This window comes from Labeo rohita, chromosome 17, assembly GCF_022985175.1.
Source record: "Labeo rohita strain BAU-BD-2019 chromosome 17, IGBB_LRoh.1.0, whole genome shotgun sequence".
Taxonomy (NCBI): domain Eukaryota; kingdom Metazoa; phylum Chordata; class Actinopteri; order Cypriniformes; family Cyprinidae; genus Labeo; species Labeo rohita.
In genome coordinates, this window is record NC_066885.1 from 2,915,835 (window position 1) to 2,931,494 (window position 15,660).

General features: G+C 24.8%; 1 protein-coding gene across 1 annotated transcript in view; it reads right to left on the reverse strand.

The window, feature by feature from the left end:
* The window catches only part of LOC127179467 (1-phosphatidylinositol 4,5-bisphosphate phosphodiesterase beta-1), a 105,229-nt gene that overhangs the window by 53,635 nt on the left and 35,934 nt on the right, over positions 1-15,660 (reverse strand). Inside the window, exon 4 of the mRNA XM_051133000.1 lies at positions 93-233. Within this exon, the coding sequence (XP_050988957.1) occupies positions 93-233 (141 nt within the window). The remainder of the gene's footprint in view (positions 1-92; positions 234-15,660) is intronic.

Sequence of the window (15,660 nt, forward strand, 5' to 3'; positions counted from 1 at the left end):
TCAAGTATCCTGACTCAAAAATCTCACTGACAGAAATATCTGCCACTCCACGCTAAACTGATCGAATCAAACGCCGAGAGGCAGTGAAGCACCTTGGCGACGTCTTCTTGGAAGGCCATGAAGTTCAGGTACTGGATGTTGACCATGTCGGGTCCCGTCACCACCGTCAGCATCCGGTTCTCTATCCGTCCCACCAGATTCCCCACGTCCAGCAGCTCTCGCAGCTTCGCTTCCTGAGGGAAAACCACGATAATGAAGCCTCGCCGCCGCAAAACACGGCAGAATAAGCCTGTAAAGCCTCTTTAAGACGGCTGGGATCTCGCCCACAAACGCTTCCCATAAGCGCTTTTATCTGTACGCTAAAAACACCTGCTGATGATGAGGAGGAAACAACATCTAATACATCAGCTCGTTTTACTTTAGCACCCAGATTTTACATCCGACACAAGACTTTTTAATCATACAAGTGTAACATTTATGCATAAATAAATAAATAAGTAGATTAAGAAAACAAGGAAGTAAATCATTTTTACTGCAATGACTTCAGGACCAACATTTTACACTGAAATGACTGAAATATTACACAAAAATCACTGAAAAATACAATGTATTAATATAAACAAAAAAATGAAGGATGGATGAATAAACAGAACTATAGATAAATACATTTATTTATTTATTCATTTATTTATTTATCAGTTGATAAATATGTAAATAAATAAATAAACAAACAAACAAATAAATAGGCAGACAGAAAAAAATAAAGCTAAAAATGAAAAATACATAAATGTAGAAATGAATAGATAAATAGATACATAAATATCTACGATTTTTTAAAAATAAAATTAACCCTCATTTTTTTCTCAAATAAATGGTAATAAATAAATAAATGGAAGGATGGATGAATGAATAAACAGACAGATAAAAAATAGCTAAAAATAAAATAATACATAAATGTATCAATAAATAAATTGTTTTAATAAATAAATAAAAGGATGGATAAATAAACAGATAACTATAAATAAATATATTTATTTATATATTTATAAGTGGATAATAAATAAATAAATAAATAAATAAATAAATAAATAAATAAATACATAAATAAATAAATAAATAAATAGACCGATAAAAATATAGCTACAAATAAAAAAATACATAAATGTAGAAATGAATAAACAAGTAAATACATAAATATCTACCAAGTTTTTAATTAAATTAACACTCAATTGTTTTCCTCAAATACATGAATAAAAATAAATAAACAAATAAATAAATAAATGGAAAAATGGATGAATAAACATAACTGTAGATGAATATATTTATTTATATATTTATCAGAGGATTAATATGTAAATAAATAAATAAATAAACAAACAAACAGACAGACAGACCAATAAAAATACAGCTAAAAATAAAAAAAAAATACAGAAATGTATAAATAAATAAACAAATAAATACATACATAAATATCTACCAATTTTTAAATTAAATTACCACTAAATTGTTTTCCTCAAATAAATAAAGAAATAAAAAATAAATGGAAGGATGGATAAATAAATAGACAGACAGATAAAAAATAGCTAAAAATAAAATAATACATAAATGCATCAATAAATAAACAAATAAATAAATACATACATAAATATCTACCAAAATTTAAATGAAATTAACACTCCTCAAATTGTTGTCCTCAAGTGTTTTCCTCAAATAAATAAATAAATAAATAGAAGGATAGATGAATAAACAAATAACTATATATAAACATATTTACTTATATATTAATCAGTCGATAAACATGTAAATAAATAAATAGACAGACAGATAAAAATATAGCTAAAAATAAACAAAAATACATAAATGTCTAAATAAATAAACAAATAAATAAATACATACATAAATATCTACTGATTTTTGTAATGAAATGAACACTATAACACTACAAATAAATAAATAAATAAATGGAAGGATGGATGAATAAACATAACTGTAGATAAATATATGTATTTATATATTTATCAGTGGATTCATATGTAAATAAAAAAAAAAAATAAATAAATAGACAGACTGATAAAAATATAGCTAAAAATAAAAAAACACATAAATGCAAATAAACAAATAAATAAATTCATAAACATCTACCAAATTTTTAAATGAAATGAACACTTAATTATTTTCAGATTTTATATCAGATGCAACTTTTTTTATCACATAAAAATAAAAAAAAAAGTATTAAAATAAATAATGATGGATAAACACTATAATATAAATATCTATAAACTATAATAAATATCTTTATTAATATATTTATCAACGGATAAATATGTAAATAAATGAAAAATAAAACAAAGACAAAAATAGAGCTAAAAATAAAAATACATAAATGTAGAAATAAATAAACAAATAAATACACACATAAATATATACCAACTTTTTAAATGACATTAACACTCAAACACTCAAATTAATAAATAATTAAAATAAATGGGTGGATAAACAGATGAGCAGATGAACATAAACAAACAAAATAAAATGATAGATAGATGGATAGATAGACAGATGGATAGATAGATAGATAGATAGACAGATAGAGAGAGAGAGAGAGAGAGATAGATAGAGAATAATTAAAATAGTTAAAAAAATATGTAAATTTATATATAAATAAAGGTATATATAAATAACTAGATAAATAGGTAAATTAATGAATAATTAATTAATTAATTAATTATTTACTCAGTTAGTTACTTAATTCATTTTACCTTAATTTTGTTTTTATTATATTTACTTCAGGATCTAGATTTTATATTTGGACACAACTTTTTTAAATATACCAAAATAAGCCCAAAATAAAATATATTAATATTAACATGCTTGCTTATGTCTGTGCCAACAGTTTCATCTAAACCTGGACCGTAAAACTGAAATCTCTGTCTGGTTATTTTGTGTCAGATGCTCTGTTCCTGTCTGAGTGGGCGTTTGTTGGCCACAATGAGCCGCAATGTGGAGCCGCTTTTCAGCCAAAAAAGCCTTTGCGTCTGTAGCTGAAAGTGTTGGCCAGGTAGGGAGCCTCTCCGCTTTTGGAGCAGATCTTTCATCTGTCGTGTGGCTCAACAAGTGTTTCTCTCAGCAGCTCGTGCAGCTGTGCAACAGGTGTGTGTTGCGCTCTCAGCTGTCGGCGGATAATTAAAGCCAACGCGACGACTCTCCAATCAAGCGCTGATGTGCGAGAGCCATCCATCCGCGCCACAGCAGAACCAATGCTTCAACAAATATAATCAAGCCTGAAATACACTCCCACCGCCAAAACACTGCTGGATGATTGTGAGAGAACAAGAGAAATCACGTGAAAGCACAGCACCGTGAACAAATGGAAAAAATCGAATGTTTTATCAATTTCAACACGACTGCAAAAGTAAATGACAAATTTTTTTTATTAAAAATTATATTAAATATAATTTTATATAATATTATAAAATTATAATTATAAAATAAGAATAAATTCTACCAAAATTATTGAAATTCAAATATCTTATAATACAAAAATACCTGAAAAAATATAAATGTATTAATATTAATAAACAAACAAACAAATTCTACCTAAATTTAGTTTGAACTGAAATTACTTCAGGACTTCAGTTGGTACAGTACTTTTTTAATCATACAGAAAATAAGAAAAATAAAATAAAATAAAATAAAATAAAATAAAATAAAATAAAATAAAATAAAATAAAATAAAATAAAATAAAGTAAAATAAAATAAAATAAAAATAAAAAGTGCTTTTACTGAATAAACTTCAGGCCCTAGATTTTATCTTGGACAAAATATGTTTTTATCATATAGAAAGAATAAATAAAATAAAATAAAATAAAATAAAATAAAATAAAATAAAATAAAATAAAATAAAATAAAATTCAATAAAAAAAAATAAAATAAAAAAAAATTCAATAAAATGAAATAAAATAAAATAAAATAAAATAAAATAAAATAAAAATAAAAAGTGCTTTTACTAAATAAACTTCAGGCCCTAGATTTTATGTTGGACAAAATATGTTTTTATCATAAAGAAAGAATAAATAAAATAAAATAAAATAAAATAAAATAAAACAAAATTCAATAAAATAAAATAAAATAAAATAAAATTCAATAAAATTCAATAAAATAAAATAAAATAAAATAAAATAAAATAAAATTCAACAATATTCAATAAAATAAAATAAAATAAAATAAAATAATGCTTTTATTGAATGAACTTCAGGCCCTAGATTTTATGTTGGATGAAATATGTTTTATCATACAGGAAGAATAGATAAAATAAAATTAAATAAAATAAAATATTGTGGTTTTATTGAACCTACGTCAGGACCCAGATTTTACACTGGACACACGTTTTTACCAGACAAAACTGAAAATGTAAATAAATAAATAACCAAACTACCCAAATTTTGCTTTTTTTTTTTTTTTTCCATTTATTTTAGGACCTAAATTTTACACTGGAGTTTTATCATACAAGAAAGAAATGAGAAATTAAATGAAAATTAATTAATTAATTAATTCAGCTTTTTTTTTTTTATTACTTCAAGATTGTGACTTCACATTGGACATAACATTTTTTAACATATAAAAATACCCCCCAAAAATGAAATATATATATATATAAGTTTATTATTCTATTATATTGTATTATACTATATTATATTAATTATATTAAATTGTATTATATTATATTTTATCATATGTATTATGTATATTAAATGTATAGATAGATTTTTTATTAGATTGATAGATTTTGTCTTTTATTACACTTTATGGGACCAAGATTTCACATTGGACACAATACTTCTTTAACATACTAAAAAATGATATTAATATTAACATGAAATGTGTATCATGTGTGATTGCGATCCGTGCCACAGAAGCACATATAATCAGACAAACTAAACAAACATAATCAAGCAAAAAAACACTCCCACCACCGAACCCGTCTGGATGTTTACACAAGGAACACGTCACTGAGAACAAATGGAAAATAGACACCTGATGGTTTTTCATCAAGAAAAATCAAATGTTTTATTACTTTGGGCTGTGACTCACCAAAAACAATATGCCTACAACACACCCAGAGGAAAAGAGCGCCGTTACCGAGTCTAAATCCATCAGCGCTCCGGCAGACTTCGCTAATTTCACAGACGCTTCGATGACTAATATTACAGCTTCAGTTGTCTTCTTGCCACTTGAGGGGCCAAATGATTGATCGGCGTCACCAACGTCTCGCTCCAAACCAGCATTTAGAAGCAATGCTAAATGACGCTCATAAATATTTCAGTCAATCGGAAAGATGCACAAACACTGAATGGACCGTCACACCCAACAATACACCACATCAATGAATCCAACATTCACTTTTATTTCTGTCAAAGCATAATAGAAATAATGTCTCACCCTCAGGCCATCCAAGATGTAGATGAGTTTGCTTCTTCATTTGGAGAAATGTGCCATTCTATCACTTGCTCACCAATGGATGTGAATGGGTGCCGTCAGAACGTCTCTCACATTTCACATGGACTGGAGTGGTGTGGATTACTTGTGGATTTCTGTGATGTTTTTATCTGTTTGGACTCTCATTCTGACGGCACCCATTCACATCCACTGGTGAGCGAGTGATGCAATTCTACATGTCTCCAAATCTGATGAAGAAACAAACTCATCTGCATCTTTGATGGAGTGAAAGTGAGTAATTTTCAGCAAATGTTCATTTTTGGTGAACTATAAACATAACTTAAATGTCCTTCAGGCTGTTTGTATCTACAGAACTTGCATTTTTTTAAATTATGTAAATCTCAGTGATTAAATGGAGTTTAAAATATCATGATTCAGCTGAACAGCTGCTCTGGTGAGACGCCAATGACACTATAAGATGATTAAACACATTATTAAACCTATCATATATTTTTGTAAAAACATTTTTAATGATGAACATCCAGGATATTAGCAACATAAAGTATTCAACTTTATAAACGCATGATTTTCACTTGTTAGACCATAAAAGAGGTGGAAAAAAATCTCATAGATGCACACTGAACTATTTTACTATTATTATTAATATTATTATTATTATTATTATTTAATTATATTCAATAATAATATAATAAATTAAGTAAAAATAAATTATTACATTAAAAAAACAAAAATGAAAAAATACTAAATAAAAACAAAATAAGAGATTATATTATTAAGTAATATTTTACTGTAAAATAAAAAGAATTGGGTATTTAAAAATAATATATATATATATAAATTCGCTATTATTATTTTTATTTTTAAATTATATAAAAAATATTAAATACAATTTTATTACAAAAATATAAGACACAATAAATAAAAATGAAAAATATTATAAAAATTAAATATTATGTACATAAAATAAAAATAAATTAGTACATAAAAATAAAATATTAGCAAATGAAAACAAAATAAGACAAATAATGTAATACTTCAATATAAAATAAAAAAAACATTTGAGTATTTAAAAAGCAATAATATATTTCAATTTGGGTATTATTATTATTATTATTATTAATAAATTGTTTTAAAATAAAATATGATAATAAAAATGTATTACAAAAATATAAAATACATCAAATAAACAATTATAAAAATATTATTATAATAATATATTATAATAATATGACATACATGAAATAAAAAGAAATTATTATTAAGATGAAAACAAAAAATACTAAATAAAACCAAACTAAGAGAGATTATTAAATGTAATACTTAATTGTAAAATAAAAACATTTGAGTATTTTTTGTTAATAATAATATTTTTTGAAATAATAATATTTCAATTTGGCTATTATTAATATTATTACTGTTATGATTATTATTATTATTATTATTATTATTATTGTTAAATTCTATTAAATAAAACGTTAAATAAATATGTTAATTTGTTACAATATACATATAAAATACATTGAATAAAAAATATAAAAAATATTACATACATTACATAAAATAAATTATTACAAAAATAAAATATCAATAAAATGAAAATAAAAATATTAAAAAACTAAATAGTAGATATTATTAATGTAATACTTTAGTGTAAAATAAAAACAATTGAGTATTAAAAAATAACTATGTCTCAATTTGGCTATTATTATCATTATTATTAATATTATTATTAAATGAAATAAAATGTTGAATAATTAATTAAATGTTAAAAATGTATATATATATATATATATATATATATATATATATATATATATATTGCATAAAAATAAAATACAAATAAAACCATCAAAAAAAAAAAAAAGATATTACTAAAGAGATATTACTATTGTTATATTTCTCTATACAATAAAAAAGAATAATAAAAGCAAACTTTTTTTACATTACAACTGTAAAAGTACAATATTGATATTTATTTAATTTTAAAAGTTAAACAAACAAACAAACAAACAAACAAAAATACAGTTAAAGCTTGCATGGGGAAAAAATAAAAATATTTGTAACAATAACAGAATATTATTCTAAATAATTTGTCTGCAGTGAGGAAACTCATTCCGGCTCTTCCCGTATCCCTCATGACTGGGTTTGGCCCCGGGGCCCCTGCAGCTAGACTACAGTTGGACTTTTATTTAAAGCGCTTTCCTCCAACAGCATGACAGACGACACAGGTTCATTAGTGAAAGCCGCTGTGTGTACTAGAGACACCAGCTCTGAATAGCATATGAATAATACATGCAGTTATTGAATATTAAATTGACTCTTTAAAAGGGGAGTTCTGTGTCAGCCGGACAGATGTGTGCGAGATCGGCGCTAAAAAAAGTTCAAGCCTGTAAATAGCCTACTTGCTGAATGAATATTATAGTGCATTTTATTTCTCGGTATGAAAATGTGCACTAAACTATTCTTTTACATGTTGCATGTGTCATTTTTCACATTTTTATGATGCTTTCTTGCGCTAAATCTCAACATCACGATGCAAGCGTGTTCTTGGTTGTTGCAGAAATGCTGAGAATTGTGATTTTGTGCGGCTGCATGATATTGGGGGAAAAACGGCACTGCAATATGAAAAAAATACAGTAATTTTCACCAAATGATTTGAAAAGATCTATTTGGAAAGAATTAACTATTCTAGAAACATTGGGGTGATTTTTACAGTAAAATGCATCTGCACAGAAAATAAAAAAAATATTTACACTTGGGTTTACTCTTTACAAGAACCAACTAAACCTCTTTTTGTAAGCATAAAGCAAACAAAAAAGTAAAAACAAACAAAAACAACAACAGAAACCCCTTTCCACTCTGTACACTGTTTTTGATCCATTCAGTATGACTAAAAATCATAATTATATATTTTTTGTATTCTGATTATTGAATGAAAACATTAAATAAAATGGGAAATAGTATGTAATACTATTTGTCCTCTAAAAAAAAAAAAAAAAAAAAAAAATAAAACTAAAATATATATATAATATTACTTTCTGTGTGTATATATGTATATATATATATATATATATATAACCTAAAAATATTTTAATAGAAAATAAATTAAATTATATTACAACTTAAAATTACAATACTAATATTTATATCTTAATTTCTTTATTTTCAAACATTAAACCATCCAGCATTGCATTATGTTAAAATAACAAAAAAGTAAAAATAAGTATAAGTTTAAGTATTAAGTTTTTGTTCACTGTTTTTGATCAATTAATTAAGAATAATAATTAAGAATAAGAGATGAAATAATAATAATAATAATAATAATAATAATAATAATACACTTTATTATGATTATCAATAAATAAAATATAATAAATGTATAAATAAAAATATATATATTTAGTAAAAATACTACTGTACTGTAAAATAAACTTTTTTTATTTATTTATTGGACAACTGTAAAATTTGTTTAATTATAATTTTCAATCAATTAAAATATATTATAAAATAAGAGATATATGTGCTGTAAAATAAAATATATATAGTTTTTTAATTTATTGGACAACTGTAAAATGTGTTTTTTATGATTTTCAATAAATTAAAATACATTATAAAATGAGAAATATAATGTAAAAATACTATAGTACTATAAAAATGTTGTACTCTGGTAATACTGTTAGATTTTTAATAATAATAATAATAATAATAATAATAGTACATTTTATTATAATTATCAATAAATAAAATAGAATAAATGTATAAATAAAAATAAAAATATTTTGTAAAAATGGACAACTGTAAAATGTTTTTTATGATTATCAGTCCATTAAAATATATTATAAAATAAGAAATATATTATAAAAATACTACAGTACTATAAAAATGTTGTAATCCGGTAATACTGTTAATAATCATAATAATATTAATAATAGTAATAATAATATAAATAAATATAAATAATAAACATTTACATTATAAATAATATAAATAAATAATATAAAAATAATAATAATGGTAATATTATTTTAAATACTAATAATAGGGGCTTCTGGTTACATTAAGTTTAGTTTTGTAAAGAAATGTATATCATTTGCATGTATTCAGTCCCTTTTCTATCACACTGTTTTGAAGTATTCAACATGACTGGAAAATATTAATATTATGATATTATTGTGATGATTTTGATTAAATAATCTTAAATAAAACAAGGAATATATTGTAAAAATACTACTGTACTATAAAAAACATGTTTCTCCTTTATAGTACAAGTGCAAAATGACAATACTGATATTTTTGTCTTCATATTTATTTAATAAATGCAGCTTTTGTGGTGATAATTGCACATCAAACTCTCAGAGAGCGATACGTGAAGTGAAGTCTGCGGTTTCTCTGTGCTTGTTTCATACAAATCTGTTTTTTTCTTCTCCGCAGGACGCTGGGCGAAATGAAAGGTCCTGCTGAGAGGAAAATAAATTGGATTTAGATTTATCTGCACACCTGCATATATTACAGCACTGCTACAGACCGCCACACGTCTCTCTCTTTCTTCAGGAATCCAGCGCCGCCTCTAATAAAACAATATTCCTGTAGCGCTGACCAGCACACTCAAGTCAGTCTCTTACAGCAGCATAATGTCATCATCTCAACACTTCCTAGAGTTCAGCATTTAAACCTGCTCTTTAAAACCTGCCTTAAAACTCGTGATCATGATGCCAGGAGTACTAGGTGGTTCCTAAAGTGTTGTTATAGTGTCATGGGTGGATGTTATGTGGTTTCTTACTACTATCCAAGTTCAGTACAAGCCCATACAGAACTCATCTTCTGGTCTCTTCAGTGCAGGTCTGTGGGATTTGTTGCTCATTTTATTGCAGATCAATTAGACATGTACAGTTAATAAAAATAAAACTCAAATTGCAATGTGTCTTAGTGCAATTATCACATTAGAAAGACTTGGATTTAATTATGTAAATATACAGACTGTTTGTTTTACAGAAGGCAAAGCAGTTCATAAGTGTTTTCAGAAGACTTTTTTTCTGGTTAAATACTGCAATAGTATTATTTTCTATTTTGTTTAATATTTAATTTAATAAAAATGAATAATACTGTAAAAAAAAGCATAGTATTTAATAATAATATTCAGCAGATGTTTTAAAATACTTTTTTACTGGTTAAATACTGCAATAGTATTATTATTTTTCTGGTTAAACATTGCAGTTGTTTTATTTTCTATTTTGTTTAATATTTAATTGAACAAAAATTAATAATATTGTTTAAAAAAGGTATACTATCTAATAATAATTTTCATTTTCATTGGGGTTTTTAATACATATTTTTTTCTGGTTAAATATTGCAAAAGCATTATTATCTATTTTGTTTAATATTTATTTTAATAAAAATCAATAAAATTGTACAAAAACGTTTTTTAATACCATTTCCCACTGGTTAAATACTGCAATCTGCAATAATTTTCTTTTTTTTTAAATATTTAATTTAATAACAATTAATAATATTGTAATATATATATATATAAAATTATTATTATTATTATTATTATTACTACGGGTACTACTACTAATACTACTATTATTTCTATTTTATTTTTATTTTTTTTGTTGATGCACTGACATTTCAGCAACTGAAATATATTCACTATATATTTATTATTTATTATTTAACGCAGCGTGTTGCATGAATTATTTAATGTATGTTTGAATAAATATATATTTTGGTAAAAAAAAAAAATATATATATTTTGGTGACAAAACTAAATATTTTGGTGAATTATTATTATTATTATTGCATTAGAAACCTGATGCATTTTGCATCCAAAAACATACAAAAATGCATTTTAAATTATCAATTTAAATTTAAATTTTAAAAACGTATTTTACAATTTTTATTAGAAAAATCAGTTACATCAGAAAACATAAGGTTAGCAGGTTTGCTCAGATGACAGAACAGCACTAGTCCTTCCTTCCCGAGCAAAACACCACTAACGAGGGTTCTCTCTTGGTGCAAAATGGAAATGCACGCACCAACAAAAGCGTCAGTCCACCTACATCTGTGACAATCGTCGCCGCTTTCTCTCTTTGGGCCTGGAAAGAAATGCGATGAAATGCATATTCATTGTGCTGATGGCAGGCAGGCAGCGCTGTAAGGAGGAGGTTTTAAATCAGATGAGTCAGCGTCTCTGGGCCGCGGGCGCGCTGGAGAGCCGCCGCTGTCATTGTTGTCACCTTGTCCTCCGCGAGGCTCCTCGCCATGTTGGATGCCCTTTCTCGCAACCTCATTAGCTCCGGCGCCTTTGGCTTCGGTCACACACAGGGAGCCTTTGCACCAGAGTTTCTATGGCAACATGCACCGAGACCTCGCTGCCTTCGGGAGCCCGATTTAACCCGACCGTGTCGTATCAAAGCGGAGGGCCGCGCCGCGTCTGCTCTGACCAGAATCGCTGGCTTTGAGCTCGCTGGATCGCTTTCAACCACCAAAGACGAGCGAACGACCCCACGGACAATGAGAGTCGGCCCCACGCAGAGAGAGAAGCCTTTTCATGTCGCTAATAAGAAATTAAAACGTATTCGATCGTCAGTTCAGATGCCATTCAGTTCATGATGGCCATTTGTCACTTTGGAAAAATGCTAAAAAAAAGAAAGAAATAAATGGCATGTATTTTTTGTTATTTTATGTACATATTTCAAACTCATTCATACAGTACGTGGCTTTGTATAAGAGTAATTTAGAGTAAAAAGTTGCAGCAAATAAGCAGGGTAAGAAATACTCAGGCGTCATATTAAACCAGCAGGAAAATATTGTATTGTAGAAAAGCTTTTATTTAGTGATTTATGTTTTGACATCTCATAATTACACAGGGAAACAACCTCCTGAAAACAGAGATTAGACCACATACTGCAGCCACGGGGAAAAAAAAAAAAAAAAAAAAAAAAAAAAAAAAAAAATGAAAAGATTTTTTTTTTATTCTAAAAAAATTAATTTATGTATGTATGTATTTAGGTATCTATGTATATATTTTTATTTATACTCATTATTTTTATTTGTATATTTATGCATAGCATTATTTATTTATAAATATCATTTAATAATTTATGTATTATAAAGTCAAGTTTATTTGTATAGCATAAATAAATAAATAAATAAATAAATAAACGTTTGCCTACATACATATGTATAAAAAAAACATTGAGTTACATTTATAAGTAATATTCAAATATATACAAAATAAAACATTAATGAGTGAGATTTATAAAAAACTAAATAAATAATATATCAATAAAAATAAATATATAAATAAAAAAATGTATTTAGATAAATAAATAAATAACATTCAAACGTATATAAAAAACAAATGAGTGAGATTTATAAATAACTAAAAGTTACATATAAATCTATAAATAAAAAACTAAAATTTATTTATAAATAAATAAATAAATAAAATAACATTTAAATACATAAAAAAATAAAACATCAATGAGTGACATTTTATAAATAACTAAAGAAATAGTTATGTATTAATCCATAAATAAGAAAACGGAACGAGATTTATTTATTTATTTATAAATAAATAAATAAATAAAATGTAAATAAATAAAAACAAAACATTAATGAGTAAGATTTTATAAATAACTAAATAGTTATGTATTAAACTATAAACAAAAAAACTAAGTGAAATTTATTTATAAATAAACAACATTCAAATAAATAAATAAAAAAAACAATGAGTGCTATTTATAAATAATTAAATAAATAGTTATGTATTAATCTATAAATTAAAAGTGAAATCTATTTATTTATAAATAAATAAATAAATAACATTTAAATAAATAAAAAACAAAAAATGAATAAGTGATATTTTATAAATAACTAAATAACACTAAAACTAAAACTGAGTGACATTTATTTATAAATAAATAAATAACATTTAAATAAATAAATAAACACATTAATGAGCAAGATTTTATAAATGACTAGTTATGTAGTAATCTATAAATAAAAAAAAACTGAGCAAGATTTATTTATATACAAACAAATAAATTACATTTAAATTAAAAAAAACAAAACAATGAGTGGGATTTTATAAACTAAATAAAACACTAAATGGAGTGAATGTATTTATTTATAAATAAATAAATAACATTTAAATACATAAAAAACAAACATTAATGAGTGAGATTTTATAAATAACAAAAAATAGTTGTGTATTAATATATAAATAAAAAATGTATTTATTTAATTATAAATAAACAACATTTAAAAACCCAAACATTAATGAGCAAGATTTTATAAATATAACTAAATAGTTATGTATTATGTATATATATATATATATATACATATATTATAATCTATAAATAAAAAACAATTAACATTCAAAGACATAAAAAATAAAATAATGAGTGAGAATTATAAATAACTAAATAAATAGTTATGTGTAAACATATAAATAAAATCTGAGTGACATATATTTATAAATAAATAACATCCACATGCATGAATAATAAAACATAAATAAGTGAGATTTATAATTTTTTTAAATAAATACAGTTATATATAAATACAAAAATTAAAAATTATAATAATTAAATATTATATAATGAGTGAAATTAATAAATAAAAATAAATAAATAAATTTGTTTGTTTGGTATTAAAACAAATCTTCTGGTTTACGTGCCCTTACACACGAATAAGAATCTGCCGCACTGTAAACGATCACATCTTACACTTCAGTACTGAAATAGCAAGTTCTTAAAAATGGATTTTATTCCTCCATCTCTTGTGTTTTATTCTCGCCTACAGAAGGAAGGGAGCTGCCGTTGCCCTCTGAAAAGCATCTCGCTCCTGCATGAAAGTTCAGCTCACTGACCCCAACAATTCTGCTAATTACACACACGCACAGCTCATGTGAGTTTTACCGCGGTAACACGTGAGCGTGTGAAGTCTGCGGGGTAAACCTGCGAGTGGGCGGAAGCCGCCGCTGCAGCAGGAGCGTGTCGCGGACCGGCGGACCATTTGACGGCGCTGCCGATCCTCCTCCCGGCGCTGGTTTGGCTCGAGAGGAAGCGGGCAGCAGGAATCGAAGGCGATTCTCTCGGTTTTGGCTGAAATCCACCGCTTCTTCTGTCTGCTGCACGCTTGAACGGCTCATTAGCCAAAGAAAAAGGGCCGGCATCTTTAGTCGAACTCGAAATATATGCCGTTACATGGAAAGGACTCTGCACTCGTCGACAGCACAAGTTTATGAGAAATGCACATAGAAGGACACAATCAAAATCAACTCAAATCACAGCATACAATAAATCCTGCTACCCTTACGTGTTCAGACAAAATATATGAATATATTAAATAATATTAATATATAAAAGTTTTTTAAAACATTTTATTTAGATTTATATGCAAGTATTGTACTGCATTTATACATATACATGTATGACTTCAAATCAAATTATTATTATTATTACTATTATTAATATACTTTTATATTAATTTACTACACTTTATTAACATTAATAATAATAATAATAATAAATAAATGAATAATTTTCATGATGAATTATACATAATAAATATGTATAATTTTCATGATGAATAATATTCAATAGTCGTAAAGCATAAGTAATTTCTATAAAACAAATACAATATAAAATGTTTTAATATATATATATAGAGAGAGAGATTTGTTTAATTCATAGCAATATGAGTAACTGATTACTACTACTACTAATAACAATAACAACAACAACAACAACAACAACAACAATAATAATTATTATTATTATTATAATAAAAATGTATATATACAATAAATATACAAAATACAAACTATAAATATTTTAAAAAATATTTTTATATAATATTTTTAATTTGTATAATAATAATAATAATAATAATAATAATAATAATATATTTATATTAATTTACTATACCTTATTACCATTAATAATAATAATAATAATAATAAATATGATTACTAAAATCCAATATTTTTAATTTGCAAAAATAGGAATTATTATTATTATTATTATTATTAACATTATTATTATTATGCACATTTTATATATAAACACTTTGTAATTTGCAATGATAATAATAATAATAATAATAATAATAATAATAATAATAATAATTATTATTATTATTATTATTATTACTACTACTTTTATTATTTTTTATTATTATTTATATATTTA